Source organism: Phodopus roborovskii, unplaced genomic scaffold (assembly GCF_943737965.1).
Source record: "Phodopus roborovskii unplaced genomic scaffold, PHOROB, whole genome shotgun sequence".
Classification (NCBI taxonomy): Eukaryota; Metazoa; Chordata; class Mammalia; order Rodentia; family Cricetidae; genus Phodopus; species Phodopus roborovskii.
Genome location: NW_026126546.1, coordinates 11,260,692 through 11,281,316, shown reverse-complemented (window position 1 = coordinate 11,281,316; position 20,625 = coordinate 11,260,692). Strand labels below are relative to the sequence as shown.

At 44.1% G+C, this 20,625-nt stretch overlaps 1 protein-coding gene across 3 annotated transcripts in view; it reads right to left on the bottom strand.

Moving 5' to 3' along the window:
* Ascc2 (activating signal cointegrator 1 complex subunit 2) overlaps nucleotides 1–20,163 on the bottom strand; it is a 41,398-nt gene extending 21,235 nt beyond the window's left edge. The window contains exons 1-7 of one of the 3 annotated variants that reach the window (XM_051200471.1): nucleotides 20,055–20,163; nucleotides 17,381–17,478; nucleotides 12,237–12,395; nucleotides 11,733–11,903; nucleotides 10,123–10,252; nucleotides 3,236–3,303; nucleotides 1,092–1,202 (exon numbers count right to left, since the gene is read on the bottom strand). In XM_051200471.1, the coding sequence (XP_051056428.1) occupies nucleotides 1,092–1,202; nucleotides 3,236–3,303; nucleotides 10,123–10,252; nucleotides 11,733–11,903; nucleotides 12,237–12,395; nucleotides 17,381–17,461 (720 nt within the window). In that variant the 5' untranslated portion in view covers nucleotides 17,462–17,478; nucleotides 20,055–20,163. The remainder of the gene's footprint in view (nucleotides 1–1,091; nucleotides 1,203–3,235; nucleotides 3,304–10,122; nucleotides 10,253–11,732; nucleotides 11,904–12,236; nucleotides 12,396–17,380; nucleotides 17,479–20,054) is intronic. The other 2 variants (XM_051200472.1, XM_051200473.1) reach the window with 2 other exon arrangements.
* Between the last annotated feature and the right edge of the window lie 462 nt (nucleotides 20,164–20,625).

The window sequence follows — 20,625 nt, the reverse complement described above, 5'->3', positions numbered from 1 at the left end:
TTGTCAAGAAAAGACACAGTATTATTTTCAAGCCCCACAGACAGCTCTGCAGAGGGCCGGAATCGTAACTGACAAAGCTAGAGTCCACAGCAGGCAGGAAGTTGCTCGAGAGGAATAGGGAAGTGGAGGCTCCAGAGACAGCCTGAATGGTCGGTCCATCTCTAGGAGAGCAACCTGAGCTATGTAATCATCTTGTCTCAGAGTTTGCCGTTGCAGTTTAGTGGCCTACACTCAATGATGGCTAAGGTCACCTGTAATTCTGACATAGTCTCTCTTCTACGCTGCAGGAAAATGAACCCTGAGTCTGAACACTGCCGAGAGAGATCACCCAGCCTGGTGAGACAGGAGCAGCAAGGCCACCCTTTGCTCACATTTTGAAGAGGGTACCTAGAACACAGGGTGTCTGCTCATCTGCTCTGCTGATTCTCGTGCCAACTTGAAGGAGCAGCCTGGGTGGCTCTTCATGTTACAGACAAGGAAACTGAGGCTCAGAATGCTAAGAGGCTCAGGGTGCTCCCACAGCTCCTGGCCTGTACTCCTCTGAAACACTTGCTCAATGGATATTTCCCCACCAGGTGGCAAATGTCAAGAAGGAAGCTCACAGCTGCCACATCTCAGCTGTTGGTAGAGCTTAGCACAGCACCCAGGCTCCCGAGAGTTTACTTTTGGGATGTCATCCTCATTAATGTTCTAAGTGCCATGAGATGGACACCATGTCTGCACCTGATTGCTGCTTTATCCCCCAAGCTCAGCAGAGGAGGACCTGACGCAGTCCCTCAGTATAGTGCTCAAGCAATCAATGACTGGTTAAGGAATGGGCCTGCTGAGCAAAACTAAGTAAGGAGTAGACCCAGTTCTCAAATCCTAGTGTCTTGTCCTTTCTGCTACTCCACAAAGTTTCCCGGGGAGGAAAAAACCTGCAGAAAAGCCTAACCCACAGGGCAGGTAGAAACACGGGTTGCGTCCAAGGAAGAGGTCAAAGGCAGGGGAAGAAACAACTGTGTTCTGAGGCTTTGGCAATTTTCTCAGTCCCAGGGTAGCCAGGCTTAAGGATCCCAGTCAGAAGGAGCTGGGCTGAGAGGCAACCTTACCAAGAGAGGCATGTCACTGGGTGTCAACCGACCCTTCTCCCCAAGTTTCTGGGGTGTGGTGCTGGTCCCATCCCCTTGCAAGCCACAGTGCTGGAGGATATTGCTGAAGACCTTAAAAAAAAAAAAAAAAAAGGGGGGCTCTTTTTCACATCCTGAACAAGCACCTACAATCCCCACCCGGCAACTAGGGACAGGAGACCCAAGAACTGACTTAGAACCTAGGGACAGACCATCCAATGTGGGATGGTGAATAGGATTAAATGCAACCCTTGTAGGGCCAAGTACATGGAAGGCCCTGGGTTCCAGGCCAGGTGTGGTATTACACACTCTTAATTCCAGCTCTCAGAAGACAGAGGTAGGTGGATCTCTGTGAGTTCAAAGCCAGCCTGTTCTACATTTCCAGTTCTAGGCCAGCCAAGGCTATATTGTGAGTCCCTGCCTCAAAAAACAAGACCCTGAGTTCCATCTTTAGTACTCCCACACACAGTATGCATATAATATAAAGCCCCAAGAATTCTGCACCTATGACTTGACCTGATAGACTCAACAATATAGATAATGTCTGAGAAATACCTTCAGCAACACTTAAGAAATGTTTAGGCTCCTTTGAAGACGATTACTTATAGGATGATTTTATACATGTATGTATGTGTATCTTTTGTTTGTTGTTTTGAATAGGGTCTCATGTAGGCCAGGATGCCTTTGATCTCACTATGCAGATAAGAATGAAGAACTTGAACCCCTAATCCTCCTGTTTCTACTTCCCAAGTGCAGGGGTTACAGATGTGTGCCATCATACTCTGTGAGTATCAGAGCTTTATTAAAACAAAAGACAAATTATCAGAGAGTTGAAAACTTAACCAGTCATAAAATCAAGCAAGACTGAATTGGTAGTGTCGTCTTCCTCTCTTCCTTTCTTCCTTCCTTCCTTCCTTCCTTCCTTCCTTCCTTCCTTCCTTCCTTCCTCTCTTTTCTTTCTTCCTTTCTGTGTGTGGGGAGCATGTGTGTGAAGTCAGGGGACAACTGTGGGAACCCATTATTTCTTTAAACTATGTAGGTTCTAGGGATCAAAATCAGGTCCTCAGGCTTGGTGGCAGGCGCCTTTATCTACTAAGCCATCTTGCTAGGGCATATTATCCTTATTTTCATAATTAAAATATTAGTTTTGTTTTTTGAGTCTGGCCTGGATTTTACTACATAGATCAGGTTGGTCTCTACTCACAGGTCCCTTCCGCCTGTGCCTCCTGAGTGCTGCCACATTATCATTAAACAGTCTAGCATGTAACTATTCCAAAAGTTACTTTAAACAGATGTATGTGTAGGGATCTCTACAGTGGGTTATGGAGGAATAATAATATTATTTAATGATTGTTTTTGTATTTTTTTTTTTTTTGAGACAGGGACAGAGTCTTACTATATAGCTTAGACAAGCCTTGAACTAAAGACTATTTGCTCCTCAAGAGCTGGGATTACAGATATGAGTCACCATGCCCAACTCTTGTCAGATTTTTAACATTCTTCATAGTTTCTTTTTTTAAAGTAATTTATTTTTATTTTATGTACATTGGTGTTTTGCCTGCATGTATGTATAAATTTTGAACAATTATAAACTGCCATATGGGTGCTGGGAATTGAACCCAGGTCCTCTAGAAGAAAGCCAGTGTTCCTAACTGCTGAGCCATCTCTCCAGCCCCCATTCCTCATATTTTCTGTAATACACATTATTCTTTCATGAAATAGTTTTTATAAACCTTCACAGTTCCTATTTGAAAAATACAGGTCTCTGAAAGAAGTAACTTTTAGAGAAATGACACAAAATGCAAACCAAATCCTGGTTGTGAGTGCCAGATAATCTTTAGATTTCATTCTCATTCAAGAAGGCAAGTAGGAGAAAGAGAAAATCTGGGAGACAAGTTCTCTTTTCCAGCCTCCTCTTCCCTCTCCTTCTCCCCTCTCTCCTGCTGAGGGTGGAATCCGGGGCTTTGCACTTGTTAGGTAAGTGCACTATTACTGTGCCACACTTCAGGGTGTGTCTGGAGAAGGAGTGGAAAGCAAACATTTCTCTAGGTTTTTCAAGAAAAGGCCAAAGACTTGTCTTCCCCTACCCAGCTTACTCTACCCTGGGCAGAGATAAGAGATGGTACCTGAAGTATGGTGGGAATGGTTTCATCCAGGTCATTATAATAACTTGGCTGCTGGGTAAATATGTTTCCTAAAAAGAGAAGAGAAAGGAAGAAGCAGGGAGAGGTCAGGATGGATGGAGAGGACACATTAAAATTGATTATCAGCATGCTCTGTGACCATTCTCCCTTTCTGTAAGCCTGTCTGTAGGGAGGATCTAGGATGAATCTTGTCTCAGGCCCAGCTGGCACTGAGCTTTGTCCTCATTGAGAACCCTCTCAGGGCTGGGAAAGGAAGTTATTCAGTACAATTTAACTTTTAAAGTACCTCTGAATTACATAAAACAAAGAGCAGCCCTGGTCAAACCAGCTAGTCCTGATGTCCCTAGGGAGTGACCAAACTTAGGCACCATGCCTCCTATGACAGCATTGTGGAACTGGGAGTTGCATTATCCAGGAAAATTGGGTACTGTAATTCCTTCATCCAACAAACCTACAATAATTCAGGAGTCTTGCCAAGTTACACCTCAAAAAGTGTGAGGAGATGCCAGGGAGAGATGTCTGGAAGTCTTTGATTTGAACGTGCTACCATCTCAATTCACTCTCCTGCAAACAGAAGGCAGGAGCAACACATGGAGATGGACTTGGCACACATCTGTGGTCGTTCTGTTCAGATGGAGCTCATCTCCGATGTTTAGTACTCTCTACCTGCCGCTGCATGGTGTGCTTAGAGCATACGGTAGCTGGAACAGAACCCAGTGTTTCTCTGTCCAAATGTCAAGAAGACCAGGGAAAGAATCATAGCTAGGGACATGATGAGAAAGGCCAATGCCCTCAGATGCCTCATCTCTCACTATCACTTCTGCCTCTCAGGCTGGTAGTCAGTTTGAGGAACCCCTGCTTCTGTGGAGGTCTAGTTGTTTTTGTTTTTTGGGGTTTTGTTGTTGTTGGCAGTGGTGGTTTTGTTTTTTGTTTGTTTGTTTGTTTTTTGAGACAGAGTTTCTCTGTAACATCACTAGCTGTCCTGGAACTCCCTTTGTAGACCAGATCAAACTCAAAGATCTACCTGCCTCTGCCTCCTGAGTGCTGTAATGAAAGATGTGCACCACCACCGCTCAGCAAAGGTCTGGTTTTTATGTAAGTGCCAGACAATGTTTAGATTTTAGTACTGTCTGAGAAAGATAAAGGGAATTCAAAGGCTTTGGCCAAGAGTAGGACAAAGAAACTATGTGGGAGAAAGAAGTTTTCCTCTCTGTCTCTGTTTCTCTCTTGCACTGTGTACAAAGGCCAGAGCATACAATCTGAACTACTCTGTAGCCCTAGTCCAATTCCTGGGAATCTAAACATGAAGGAAATCAAATGCCAGGTAAGGCTAATGAGTAAGGAAGTAGCTGGGCTTTTCATCAGCACAGTTCAGGATGGCATTTACTCCTTGATTCCAAAAAGCTATTTTCTAGCTCTGCCTCCTTAGCTCAGGGCTCCTACCTCCCATAGATGCTCACCCCATAATCTATACAGGTGAGCCTGGACCATCTACACCTTCCTTATCCATATTGCAAAGAATATCTGAGCCAGCCCCTCCACCAACTTTGTTCCTTGTTCCTCTTGTCCTGATCCTCCAGGGCAAGTCTAAACTCCTGATACAAAAAGCCCTGAGAAATCTAGCCCCTGCTGGCATGCTAGATCACCCTGCTTCCAATCCCTGCAATGGAGCCCTTCTTTGAATCATCCTTAACCTCAGACAACAAGCCCTGTCTCTTCCTTCTGCTTGAAATGACCTCCCAGAGTTCCACCTTAAGACACCTTCTCTGGTAGTACTCTGACATAGGCACTTCCAGAGCAAAGGCATATCCCTCTTACCCCCCTGACTACTCAGAACATTCCCTCATTGCTTTTCAGAAAAATAGAAGTTTTTTTTGTTTTTTTTTTCCCTCTGACACACATCAAGATAACTCAAGCTTACTTCCTTCTTCCTTCCTTCCTTCCTTCCTTCCTCCTTCCTTCCTTTTTTGAGACAAGGTTTCTCTGTGTAACAGTCCTGGCTGCCCTGGAACTCTCTTTGTAGATCAGGCTGGCCTCAAACTCAGAGATCCACCTGCCCCAGCCTTCTGAGTTCTAGGATTAAAGGTGTGCACCACCAAGCCTAGAAAGATAGCTTAAATTTCACAATCTATTCTTGAGGTCTTCAGAGTCTCTTTTCTTCTTTATCTGATTCTAATGACAACAAAGATCTCCTTTGCTTTTGATTAAAAAACAAAATAACGAAAAAAAAAAAAAAAAAACCCTAACAAAACACAAAAAACAAAAAGCCCCCCAAAACCAAAACCAAAAATAGCCCAGAGAGATGGCTCCACAGTTAAGAGCACTTGCCGCTCTTGCAGAGGATTCAGGTTCAGTTCCCAAGATCCAAATGGTGGCTCACAACTATCTGTAACTCCAGTCCCAGCAGACCAGACACCCTCTTCTGGCCTCCATGGGTGTCAGGCACACACAGAGTGCACGTACGTACGTGTGTGTGTGTGTGTGTGTGTGTGTGTGTGTGTGTGTGTGTAGACAAAAACATCTATACATTTAAAATAAAAATAAATATGTACCTTGGGGCTGGAGAGGTGGTTCACTGGTTAAGAGCACTGGTTGCTCTTCCAGAGGACCTGGGTTAGATTCTCAGGACCCATATGGTATAACTCCAGTGCAAGAGGATCTTATGCCCCTTTCTGGCCTTTGCAGACACTGCATGCATATGAACACACAAAAATGCAGGCAAAGCATCCATACACAGAAAATAAATAGTTAAATAAATAAACCTGTCTTAAGAAATACTACAAAGGTAAGGAACAAGTGGTGGCCTCTGAACTGCCTCTTCTCCTCAGACAAGCCCGGGGCGAGCAGGAGACACTGCCACAAAGATCACTAAACCTACGAAGGAGTGACGACCTCATTTTCTCCTGATGTGCTCAAGAAAGACTGACTGATGAGCCCTGCTTTGAAAAGCTGATAGCCGATACCCAATGCCAACCTTGTCAGTTTATTAAGAAGGCTAGAGTAAGGACTGTGCTTGTGCCCACAGGGCAGCTCACCCTCTCTTGGCTTTTCTTCCTCATCAGTCTTCTTACAAGTAATGCTTTGCCCAAGAGACTTTGTATATCAAAGTGGAGGCTGCTCTTGGGCCTTCTACTTAAGGATTAAAAAGAGCGCTGCTCTGAGGTGAGTTGGGAGGGTGCTTCTGTAGGCTCCTTCTCTACTCGCCACACCTGCCAACACACACACACACACACGCACACGCACACGCACACGCACACACACACACACACGCACACGCGCAAGCTCCCGATGCCTGGTCTGCATCTTTTTTTGAATCAACTACCTTCTAGGAGCCAAAAATGAGGTTCTCCGTAATAAGTCAGTTTAGAATCCTCAACCTGGTGGTTTAAAAAAAAGTATGTGGAGCCAGGCACAGTGGTGTACACCTAACACCCCAGCATTTGGGAAGCAGAGGCAGGAGGAGCATGTCTTCAAGGCTACCCTGGGCTATGTAGCAACTTTTAGGCTGATCTGGGCTACATAGTAAGAAATAACCTCAATAAATAAATATAAATTAAAAAAAGCCAGGCATGGTTGCCTACAGTTATAATCTTAGCACTATGAAGCCTGGGCTTCATATCATTAGGAAAAACAAAATAAATCAAACAAAAAACCCTTGTGGTGGTGGCACTCAACTTTAATCCCAGCACTTGGGAGGCAGAAGCAGGTAGATCTCAGAGTTCAAGGTCCAGCCTGGTGTACAGAGTAAGATCCACAATAGCCAGGGCTACACAGAGAAACCCTGTCTCTAAAAACCAATATAGATAGATAAATTAAAAATAAAAGTAAATAAAGGCACGGTATTATGACTAGTTTTATGTCAACTAGACACAAGGCTAGAGTAGTTTGCAAAGAGAGAACCTCAATTCAGAGAATGCCACCACCAGACTGGACTGTAGCCAAGCTTGAGGGACATTTTCTTAATTGATGACCGATGTAGGAGGGTTCAGACAACTGCAGGTGGTAATGTGTGTAGGCAGCTGGTCCTGGATGGTATAGGAAGGCAGGCTGAGCAAGACATGGAGAGCAATTCCTCCATGGCCTCTGCTTCCATTTCTGCCCTAAGTTCCTGCCACGCCTCTTCAATGATGCACTGTGGTATGGAACTGTAAGCTGAATAAACCCTTACCTCTTCAAGCTTCCTTTGGCTATGGTGTTTATCACAGCAATAGAAATCTAAGTCAGCAAGATGGCTCCTTTTACCATGCTTAATCACCTTAGTTTAAGTTTGATCTCCAGGATCCACTTAGGGGATGGATAGACCTACTCCCACACAAAGTGAAATTCAAACAAAAAAGAAACACTCTCAAAATGTGTGAAGCCCATCTTTCCTCTGATTCTTAAAGGAGCCAGTGGCACAAGTGACTAAAACCTAGGGCAGCAGGCAGGGCTTTCTTGGTCTGTCCTTGCCATTTCATCTCCCAGCAACTCCTCACCACAATCTTGAACAACACACTCAAAGGTTTCCTTGCTTCTAACTCACAACCCACATCACTAGGTCCTGAAGCCTGTTTTTCTCCACACTATTCTCTTGCCCTCCATTTTCTCCAGAACTGTTAAGGTTTCTCTGGGTTCTGCTCTGCATCTCAAATGTCCCTTTCTGTTCCAGTAGCCAACTAGGTACTCACCTTCATTCCCATGATGATGTGCCTGCTTTTCAATTGCCTACTGTTTCCACCCCCTAACAGACTGACCTCCTGCTCCAAGCTCCTGGAGGCCCCACAGCCTCAACACAGTAAGAGCTCACACTTGCCAAGCGCTTGCGTCTTGCCAGACCCAGTGTTATGTGTGCTGTCCACTTTTTCCCATTTAATTTCACACCAACCTAAAGAAGGCAGGCCATCAGCCTTTCCTTAACTAAAATTGAGACTTCACTGACTTGGTGAAGCTGATACACCCCAAAAGAGAGCTGGATGTGAGATAGGGTATCCAGTGGAGGACCAGTGGGCACTCTTGCTTCTCTGAAAGCTGAATGGAACCTTCCCAGTGACTCTCCCTAGTTCCTGCTGCTCTCTCTTGGAACCTTCCACTCCAACCAAACTGGCCTGGTAACTATTTCCCTAACGTACTATGCTTTCTGTTACTTATTCACCCCATCCTCTAAGTCTACAATGAATTTATGAAAGGTGTTCCTCTTGGAAAATAAACAATATTAACCCATACTCGGGCAATAATTAGACTCAAACAAAGAAACCAAAGACTGTTTCAATGAAAATGACAGGTGTAAAATTTCACATGTAAGGCTGGATGATGGTGCATGCCTTTAGTCCCAGCACTTGGGAGGCAGAGGTAGGCAGATCTTTTTGAGTTCAAAGCCAACCTGGTCTACAGAGCAAGTTCCAGAACAGCCAGGGCTACACAGAAACCCTGTCTCAAAAAACTGAGAATAAATAAATATATTAAGTGAGTAATTAAAAAAAAAAAAAACAAACAAACAAATGGACAGCTATCCCTTGGGATAGTTCTCTCTCTTCCTCTCTTCCTTTTTTTTCCCTAATAAAGTTTGCATGCATACATACATACATATACATGTATGTAGTTATATGTGTAAAGTTACAAACTTTATATATAATTTTATAAGTATATAAAACAAATATAGTTGCATACATAAAGTTACATATGAAAACCTAAATTTTACATATAACTATATAATTATGTAAGGGTTTTTTTTTTTTGTTTTGTTTTTGTTGTTGTTTGTTTTTCAAGACAGGATTTCTTTGTGTAACAGCCCCAGCTATCCTGGAACTCGATTTGTAGAACAGGCTGCCCTTGAACTCACAGAGATCCACCTGCCTCTGCCTCCCAAGAGCTGGGACTAAAGGTATATGCCACCACCACACGGCTAGATTTTTTTTTTAAGCCAGGATTCACTATAAAGTCTATGCTGGAGTTGAATTCGTGAGGCTCTTACCTCAGGCTCCCCAAGTGCTACCCAGCTTTTGCAATCAGATATTTAGAAGACTACACCCTACAGTCTGAGGATGGGCAAGGCTGGCAGGAGAGCTCAAATGAACTGACATCTTTGCAGCAACCCCCACCACTCGCACTTCTGAGTGAACCTGCAGCCCACTTCTGTGTTAGGGAATCCAACTCTTTTCACAATCACAGAGTCTCCAAACTATGTCCCCATCTGCTCTCAGCAATGTTGCATATAGCTGCTATTTTGGAGGCAGCCTCGTTATCCTGGAAGCAGGAATCAGAAAGAGCAAGAGCTCCAGGGTCACCTTTATCCAGGTAAGTTCCCACTTGGCGGCTGTTGACTGCTAAGGCAAGTCCCTTACAGCTCAACCTGTCTTTTCATTTATAAATGGGGGCAATGTCAACACTGATCCCAGACAGCTCCTGTGTACATCCAGTAGAGATAACAAATAGGACATGCATGTCATGACAGAGACCAGGCCACATTCCAATGAAGGCTAATGTCATTGCAATCTGACTTTCATTGCCAAGGCAAATTTCTCATTCCTACCACTGACTGACACCTGTCCTAACACTAAGAAATCCAGACACTCTGTTTTGGCTGTTGCCCAAGCTGGCCTCAAACTCATAACCTTCTTGTCTCCACCTCCTGAGTGCTGGGATTGTGGTTATGCACCATCCAGAAAGATTTGCAGATTCCCAAGGCACTGCCAGATACAATGTTTTAACTTTCTTTCAACTCCCTAGTCATATTTCACGGCCGACACATCTATGTGTGATATATAAAACATCTGTATCCCAGCACCACAAGCCTCCAACACTCCTGTGCTATCTAAACCAAGCGTTTGTGACCTCTGCTTTGGCATGTGGGGGCCACCCCTGTACATCCTCAGGTCCTACATCCTACATACCTATCATTTTCTGGAGCAGTGGTGAATTGCCTTTTCCAAAGAGCACACAGAGGTCCAGGATCTTTGGGATGTCAAAGAGGAAGTTATCGTAGAGGATTTCCCCAAATGCAGATGGAGAAATAAAGTGATCCTAAGGGAAAAGTACAGAGAGAGGATGGAGGCCGAGTGTACAGACACTGCAATAGCAAACTCTTGAGAAACCACCTTGATGCTCATCAGCTGGGAACAGGCTAATCAATGGTCACATGTCTATACTGTACATATATGTCTGAATTTTATGAAAAGACTGAGAATTACAGTGATTCTGCATTTTCATGTAAATAAAAACAGAAATACCATGAAAAAGTCAGCAGAGGCTGTTTTTAAGTATTGATGGGCAAATCAGCCAGTGTCTGTGGTTATATAAAAACAGTTCACCAAAATAAGCAAACTCAAGGGAGATTAAACAAGATAAACAAAACACTGGTAAGAGGACATGGGATTGAGTCATTGTTTGGTATACATGAAACTTTCATTCAAATATATGCATAGATTTGAAATTTAATTATAATGAAATGCAGCTTAAAAATTAATATCTATTGGGTTTGTTGGTGAATGCCTGTAAAAATCAGTATTCAAAACTGGGTGGTGGTGTTACATGCCTTTAATCCCAGCACTCAGCAAGCAGAAGCAGGAGTTCAAGGTCACCCTAATCTACAAAGTAAGTTCCAGAATAGCCAGGACTACACAGAGAAATCCTGTCTCAAAAAACCAAAATAATATTTGTAATAGTAATAAAATATATCTTTTTTTTTTTAAAGTATGTTTCACTAAGTAGATCAGGTTGGATTTAACTTGAAGAAACCTGCCTGCCTCTGCTTCCTGAGTTACTGGGATTAAAGGTTTGTGCTACTATTCCTCACAAAACAAATATTTAAAACAGGATTTTTTTAGATTCCATGAAGGACCATGCACATTAGAAGTAGTGACTCCGAAGGCTGGTAAGATGGCTCAGTGTATAAAGGTACTTGCCAACAAGTCTGGTGACCCAGTCACATATTTATGTATATACATAAATGGAGAAATATTCTCATGTATAAATTAATTAAAAATAAAATAAATATTTTAAAAAGCAAACATATGAGGGCTAGAGAGATGGCTCAGTAGTTAGGAGCACTTAGCTGTTCTTCCAGGGGTCCTGAGTTCAATTCCCAGCAACCACATGGTGGCTTACAACCATCTATAATGGGATCAGATTTCTTCTGGTATTCAAGAAAACAAAGCACTCATATACATAAAATACATGAATAAACAAATCTTTTTTAAAAAGTATACATAAGAGTTCTTCAAAGAGTCAGACTCAACATCCTTACCTTCTGTCACATGAATAAAGGCACTGCCAACTGTGACAAGGACCCTGGGTCCCTGCTGATGAGAACACTGAGTGTACTGTGGGTAGGCTGGTGGATTAGAGAAGGGAAATGAGTGGCACAGATTTTTCCCCAAAAGATGGGAATGAAGAGGGAGACAAAGAGGAAAGCTGACACTCTCAGAGCCTTCCTTCCCATGGGCAGAGCCTGGCAGAGGTGTTGGGTGACAAGTGGAGGCGTGTCACAGGATCAGAAGCTTACTTTGGATTCCTTGTGAGTGGACATTCGGAGGAAGATGAGGAAGATGCTTCGATGTAGGTGTTTCTGCATGTCAGCAACCTCAGGGGTCGGGGCCACCCACTCATCAAACTTTCGGGGTACATAGCGTAGATAGGAGTCCAGGCACTTCTGCAGGGTCTCATCAAAAACAACCTATGCCAGGAGAGAGGAAAGCAAGGACCCATTGCTTAGGTAGACTACACAGGTGCACAAGGCCCATCATCAACCCTGACACATCGCAAACACTCCAACCCAAGGACCAAGGAGGTATGAATGAGCCCAGAGCTAAATACAAGTTTCTTAAATGACAGTGTGTAAAACATCAGGAAGGTTGCAATATGAGTCAACAATCCAAACCACTATTTGCTGTTAAGGATCCAAGTAAAGTAGACAAAAAAGCAACTCCTAGGGAAGAGAAAACAGCAACCAACCAAAGACAGACATGTCATGTGCTTTGTCTTAGTGTTAATTTTGATAGAATGTTACCTGGCACCAGAATTTATCATGAGGCAAGGCCAGGAGCCAGTCGAGGTCATTGGCTACGAAGGTGGCGCGTTCCAGGTACTCCTCCACTAGGGCGGGAATGTTGTCTTTAGGGGGCGGTTTGTATAACACAAAATACCGGTCTGCCTTCTGCTCAGGGTGCTACGGATCCAAAAACCACGTGTTAACGTGGCAGAGGTTAGTCAGCGAGGGCCCATTTGCCAACCCACAGCAATGATAGTACTTGGCTGTTCCAACCAGAGACCCTCCAAGGAGCTTGTAAGTATAAAGAACCCAGTGTATCTAACAAAGATGCCATGGTTGCACCCAGGGAGTGCAGGTGGTTGTTAAAAAACATGTTTTTGGGAGAATTTTTAGAAGAGAAAGGACACAAAACTCCAATATAACCAGGTTTGGAATGTTTTTAAAGTCTATGTATTTGCATATCGATACAGGTTTTTAAAAAAGTAGTAAGGAGGGGGTCTGGAAAGATGGCTCAGTGGCTAAGAACAGTTGCTGCTCTTCCAGAGGACCAAGGTTCAATTCTCAGCACACACATAGCAGCTCACAACTGTCTTTAACTCCGGTTCTAGGGGATGTGGCATCCTTAAACAGATATACATGCAAGCAAACACCAATGCACATAGAATAAAAATAAATAAAATTTTTTTTTTAAAGAAGAGGACAATCCCCAAATTTTACACTGGTTATCTTGGAGCTAGAGAATTATGGCTTCAACATATTTTTCAGTATTTTTTTTTTTCTTGAGACAAGGGCTCACTATGCAGACCAGCTGGCCTCAAACTTAGAGCTCTACCTGCCTCTGTCTCTCAAATACTGGAATAAAGGTGTAACCACCATGTTTGACCTTATTTTCCCATTTAAGAACAGTGAACATGTATTTTTTAAATTAATATTTAATTATCCGAGTACCAGGTACACATCTTTTTTTATTACGTGGGCTGAGGGTATGGCTCGGTGGCAGAGTGTGTATGTGAGGCCCTGGGGTCAATCCCCAGCACCAGGAGGGGCGCGGCAGGAGGGAGGGGAAACGAAAAGGTGAGGAGGAGGAAATGGGAGAGGCGCGCACTTTGCTAGTCCCCACGACCTCCCAGGGGAAATCACTGACCATTTGTTGTCCTCCTTACCTTTCTAGGCTTTTACATTAGAATATAGTGTATGCATATCAATTATTTGTTTCAGCCTGTTTTTCCTTTCTCATATAAACAGCATTATACTGTATATATCACTTTTTTCCTTTTATATAACCAGAAACAAAACAGAAAACCTCTAATTTTTTTTTTTTAAAAGATTCTAATCAAGTAGCTGCAGATCTGAGCCTAGAGTCACAAGTTCTTTCTCCCAACCCTAGCCATGCCATGAACAAACCCCACTTTGTTCACATAATGAAGAGCCCATGGGCTCAGTGGCTCGGCTTTCACCCCAGTCTGCGTGAGAGCTGAGAGCAGCTTTCTGGGGAGGTTGTAATAGGAGGAGGACCAGGCCTCAGCTGTTATCAAGCACAGCCTCCCACTTCCAGAGCCAGCTCTAGGACAGTCAAGACTGATGGGTCAGTCTCCTTAGGAACCTTGAGGAGTATGCAGGTTCCACAAGGATCCACTGCTGGCATTTAGCATACAGGTCTGTGGGAGCTGCTCCCATTCAAATCCCACATATAGAGTGGCGGCATTCAGCCACTAATCTGTTGAAGAGAGCTTATCTCCTCTTGCATTCCAAGCTTCCTTCCTCCTTGACCTGCTGACACCCTTTACAGGGTCCCACTGTGTCAGACACAAGAATAAGAGCATCTATGTGCTGAAAGTCTCAGCTCAGAGTCTCAGGTCTTCTCCAAGTCACATCTAAGCCACCAAGGGAGCCCTAAACAGATGAAGTGACAACGTAGGCCTGAAGAGTCATAGGAGCACACCCCCCCACCCCCCGGGAAGGGGATGCTTCTCTGGGGAGGCAGTACCTAAACTGAGCCTCGGAGGAGGAAAAGGACTTTGTAGGTGGAGGAAAGTTGCCTGGTTCTCCCTTCCTCCCTCCCTCTCTCTCTCTCTCTCTCTCTCATGTGTTCTTACCACACAGCCCTGGCAGGCCTGGAATTTGCTATCATAGACTAGGCTGGGCTCAGATTTAATAGAGCTCTGCCCGCCTCTGGAATTTATTTACTTATTTATTTTGATCTCTCAAGACAGGGTTTCTCTGTAGCTTGAAGCTTGTCCTGGATCTCACTCTGTAGGCTAGGCTGGCCTTGAACTCACAGAGATCCACTTGACTCTGGGATTAAAGGTGTGTACTACCATTGTGAACAGGCAGAGCTGGGCACTGGAGAATGGGTTTAGATGGCCAAATGATGACAATAAATCTATCACTTATTGAGGGCCCATGCTATGCCAGCTGTGGAACAGGTATGTCAATTTCTTTCTTTCTTTCTGTTTTTCATCTGCAATTAGCTAAAAAGAGACAATATTCTTCTTGTCTGTCAGAGGATAAAATACTTAGTAAGGTCCAGGAACTTTCTGAAAGGCCTTGAGGTTAAATAGGCATCTGAGGCAGGTCTTGAAGCAAAGCTTACGATGCAGAACAAGTATGATCTATGGCACACATGTGCTACCCTAATCTCACTTCTTGTCCTTCTGACCTTACTGCCTCCTAAACCCTTCCTAATTCTCCTTTAGGCTGGACTAGGGCATTGTGTTCACCTGATTATGGCACTTGCTAAACGGCATCACTTGTTGTTGGGTACAGGGAGAAAGGAATAGATTATAGAAGTTCACAGGGGACTTTCAGGGAAAGTAAAAATGTCCACTGTCTTGACCATTGGCAATGGTTTCACTGGTATATTACCAATGCCAAAAAACAATCAAATGTTGACTTTAAATACTCAGTTTACTATATCTTTCAATGATACTTCCACAGTGCTTGGCATTGAGAGGATAGTCCACACATTCATTAGCTGGACAAAGGAATGAATGGCCAGATCCTGCCTCTGAAGGGCTTAAAATGGCAAGCTTTGTAGGAGGGAACTCTACTCTAAAATAAGTAGCCATAGATGGTTTCAGAGCAGGGAAGCAGCAGGTTCCAGGTGTGTCTCTCCTACCCAGGTTCAACCCCACCTTTCAATAAGACCGGCTTAGGGACTATCTGCTATGGAAAACTAGGAAAATACAGCCTTCTACGTATCTTGATAGGAACTCATTTTCTTACTGTCCTTCAAGGGTCCAACACTATTTCTTACAAGTTTTTCAAGTGCATGCTCCTTGAATAATAGCTACTCAATAGACACCAATATGCTCCACCCATCACTCTGCAGAGGTACCGTAATGACTGTTCCTAGGGCAGAGATCTTTTTGCCCCAAGCTGAGACTCAAAAGACAAAACACTATGCAAATCTCAGGACAATGTTTCAGGAGTTTAATGTTCTTCATTATGACCAACAAGACCTGTCTTCAGCTAGACAATTGTTTTTGAGCTAGTCCCTGTCCCCACCCTAGTCCCACAAGGGAAAGGACTGAGGTTGCCACTCAAATCGCCATCAGCACTGTCCAACAGAATATTCTGTGACAATGCAACTGCATCATCTGCCTAAACAACACAGTAAGCATATCATATGATGGAATTTCATTTGATTTGATTAGTTAAAATTCCTGTTCCAAGTCGGGCATGATGGTGCATGCCTTTAGTTCCAGCACTTGCGAGACAGAGGCAGGCGGATCTCCGATTTTGAGGCTAGCCTGGTCTACAGAGAAAGTTCCAGGACAGCCAGGGCTACACAGTGAAACCCTGTCTTGAAGGGTAAAAAAAGGAAAGAAAAATAAAAAATAAATACCCTACTCCAGGGTACTAGACACATTACGACTGTTACACAGGTATATGCTTCCTAACAGATGGCTCCTGCACTGAACAGTACATACAGTTCTAGCTTCCCTTGTTTCCTGGTTTTGTGACCTTGAACTCTGTAAAATAGTGACAATCAAAGCATCCATTCATAGGGCTGTGATGCAGCTTAAAAGAGAAAAACTGGGCAGGAGGACACGAAGTCGCATCCCTAGCTATGGAACTGTTGGTAACTGAGAGCTGATGGAAGGTAAAGTCATTTCTCTCTAAAGGCACAGTCACTGGTGAGTTGAGCACCTTCCAAGAAAGGCCTCGCATCCAAGAGCACATGGGTAGCATCAACCAGACTTAATAGGCTTCAGAAAACAAGAGGATACAAAATTAGCTGGGTGAGGAATGGGGGCCAAATCCGCACAAAATTCTCAAAAAACGAGTTAAAAAAGAGGGGGAAAACGAAGAAGGAAAGTTAATTTGGAAGACTTGTTCAGAATGGCTTGGCTCACATGAGGCACCCTGTACATGCTAAATTCTATTATTAGAGACTGGATGGGAAATTATAAAGGCCAACCAAAATGCAGAAGTTAAAAGACTGAGTGCCCATTTCCCACGACTTTACTCAGGCCTCCAGAAGCATTTCTTCCCACCTTGTGCAAGTAAGCTCATGTTCTGGGGAAATCTACAAGAGGGTACAAGGACTCAGATCCCCACTCTCTCTCTTCCTTTAGCAGCCTGGCACTTCTCCACGGCTCTCTAATCTCTCTGATGCTGGGAACTGGCAGGTCCTCAGTCTCCTTAGTTTTTGGGCTTACAGGCCCTGTCAGAGGCTATGTATGTCTCACTTCTTGTCCCAGATAAGAAAGACTGACCCAACCTCTGAAATCAGTGATCCAACAGAAGTATGAGCAGCAGCTTAGATTTAAACACACACACACACACACACACACATTAGATTTAAACGTATATATTTATATATATTCCTATATGAATCATTAAGTCCCCCTCAAAGGCCAATCACCAAACCAGGACTCAGAACCATTTCTAGCCCAGCTCAGACTATGTCAGAACTGCTTTCAGACTGACTGGAAATTAAATGCTTTGACATAGAAAATACTACTCAAATTTGCACTGCTTCTCAGAAACCAAGTTCTACACTAGGCTTGCAAGGGGCTAGCAGTATCTCAACTACTCCACAGTAGCCATTGGACCTAGGGTCATTCCTGGAACAGAAGACGAGGACTTTATTTTTTGTTTCTGAAATTGTAAAGCTGATTCTTATCAGGCTAAACAGCATCAAGACATTGGCTCACCAGTGCTGGCAAAGTCTTCGGCTTTCCGGTCTTCGGGTCTTTATGGGTGATCTGGAGTTGGTCCAGGGGCAGAGCTGACATTATGCCGTATGACCCTCCTAAAAGGAATATGGATGGGAAAAAAAGAGCAGACACACTGACTCCTAGAGGCAGGGCCTACTCTGTAACTGATCCCAGCACCACCATCAACTCCTGGTCACAGTGAACTCCTAAGTTCTTAGACTACTTTTCTCTTTTTGTTTTTATAGTGCTGGGATGGAACCAGGGCCTCACCCTGTACTGAAACAGCCTGTGGGCACTGAGAAGATGCTACTCACAGTTCTTTCCCTTTCTAAAACCAGCACAGGCCTCGCCAAACATTGGATGAATGATAGTGATGAGAAATTTTCACTGCTGTGATGGGGAGAGAATTCATCACAAGTGCTAGGCTAGCTCTGCCTCTGAGCTACATTCTTCAGAACAAGAATACTCTTCTCAGATCTCACAAGACGTTAGATCTTTCAGGGGTTGGGAAATGGACTTTTCCTCATTTGTAGAATGTGTTAAGACTTAACAAGGTCTCCAGGCTTCAGAGGACGGCATGACAAACAGAAGGAAGAGAAAATACATAGGATTCTGTAAATACATGATTCCTTCCACAGAGGTGCCAAACTGGCTTCAATGCCAGGAGTTGGTCAGCTGGGCACAGCTCAGGGAGACAATCTGTGCTTACCACACACAAGTCCCTGGGCTCAACCTCAAACAAAAATAAAGTAATGAAATGGCCCCCAAGTGGACTTTGGAGATAGTTCAGTCAGTGTTGTCCAGACTACACAAGCATGGGAATCTGAGTTCAATCCCGAGAACCACTCACAAAAAGCGGGATGTGATGGTATATGCTTGTGATCTCAGCATTGAGAAAGGGGAAGATGAAAGCTTCCTTAGCCAGTCAGCATAGTCACTAGGCAAGCTCCAGGCCAATGAGAGACTCTGTCTCAAAACAAACAAACAAACAAACAAACAAAATGGATGACTTCTGAAGAACAACTCAACTCCTGAAGTTGATCTTTGACGCCACACATGTACATTTGTACCCACATATATGTGAACACAGTTCCCAAAGCCAGCCTAGCAGACAAGCTCTTCTGTGTTCCCTTTTTATAACACCACTTGCCTTATTCTCAGGAAGGACATGTGTATTGCTTGAATCATGGAATGTAGGTCAATTAAGCCTTTCAAAAGACATGCCAGTAAAAGGCCATTATGGTCTCAACAACAACAGGAAAACAAATCAAGACTAGAAGGAGGAAATCGCTACCTCCTCACAGATAAACTGAGGATATAAGTAGCCATTTGTTACCAGGTGTCCCAAATGTCAGATATCTGGCCCAGCCCTGGTGACATGAGACGTATGGACAAGACAATAGCAACATGCTTGTTAGATATTGAGTACTCGTCTAAGGGCTTTCCTTGGCACTTTAATATACCTTTTAAAGTATTTATGAGACAAGGTCTTGTGATATAGGCTAATTCTTAACTCCAGTAATCTCCTGCCTCAGTCTCCTGAGTACTTGTCTACACTACAACATGCAACAACTGGCTCACTCTTTTCTCCTCTTATCATTGTTTTTTTTTTTTTTTTTAATTTTGAGACAGGATAGACACAGGATCTCATGTAGCTTAGGCTGGTTTTGAGCCACTCCTCCTGTCTCGGCCTCCTGAGTGCTGGGATTACAAGTTTGTGGCTGTAGCTACTTCAGTCCCTACTATGTAGCAGGTAATGACGTTCAGAAAATACCAACATGGGCAATGAACTGACTGGGTGGTGCCATTCACAAAGCTTAGTCTTCATGAGAATAACAGAGACAAAGTCAATTGCCATACAAATAACAGTGTCATGATGTTTGCCGAATATGCAAGGTTCCTGAAGCATTTAACAAAGAGAGATGAGTTACAGGAGGAAGGCATCAAAGAGGATTTGAGTTTTCACTTAAAATATGGGTAGAAAATAAAGCAAAGACTAGACTTTGAGTCAAAAAAAAAAAAAAAAAAAAAAAGATAGCTGTGCAACATATACCTTCTGGGCTGGACAGCAAAGGCCAAAGTTAAGAAAGTGTTTTCGGGGAAGCGGCTTGATAAATTAATAACTGTTATATGGCCAGTGAGCATCTCCAGGGCTACTTACTGCCGCCTCAGTCATCCATCACTTTGCTGGTCTCGGTTCAACATTAATCTATTTAGAAACCTTCCCAGATCCTCCCTGAAATAATCTCTGTCCCTGTGACTCACTGTCATGTCTGTAATTGCTTTATGCATTTACTTGTTGACTGTCTCCTTCCTCTAGACTGTAAGTTCCACGAGCACAACAGCTGTCTGTCTTGCTGTTTGTGTCCCCGGAGCCTAGGTCTGTACCAGGCACATGGGAGTCGGTCAACAAACATATTCTGAATGCATGAATGCCGAGGAGACTGTAGCTGGGAGAGGAGGAGGTGACTGGGGTTCGTCCCAGGTCACTCTGAGACCAAACCTTAAACCAAACCGGAACCCCAGGCTCCGGTTCTCTTGGCGACTCACGGCCCCTGGGGCAGTGTAAGCCTAGCCCCGTCGAGAAGCCCATGAGCTGGGGTGCCGAGGGTGCCCGAAGCTCGGCCCTGACTCTACCGAGCTCCACCGGCGGGACCAGGCATGCACTCACCTCCGGGTTCCACACCCAGGCGCGGTACACGGTGACAGCTTCCACAGAGCCAACACTTCCGGGGTCAAATGGCGATTCCGCAGGCGCAGACAGGAAGCCCTGCGCTGCTCGCCGGGCCCGTCCCCCGGAGCCAACGGTCGTAGAGGATGCTAGGGCGGGCCACGCCCCTACAGGAGGACCCCGCCCCCTAGAGGCGCTGGGGCTTGACCCTGCATGCCTCTTTCCCCTTTTGGTGGCCACGTTTGGATTAAGGCATTCATTCCTGTTTGGGAAACTCTCAGAATCCCAAACTTCCACTGCTTCAGTTACCGTTTTACAAATTTAATCCAGAAAAGTTTTAATGAGTCAAAATCACAAACGTGATATTAAGAGAGCAGAAAAAGAGGTAAGCTAGTGTAGGGTGTGGTTCCACTTACTGAATGTTTTAAACAACAAAAGTAACAAGTATTAGAGAATTTTGGACCCACAAATGACAATGGAGGTCTTCATCTTGGTGGTGGCTATATACACATGGATTTACTTAGGAAGACTTAGCAAATTGTACGCTTAAGATTTTTCCACTCTTCTATAT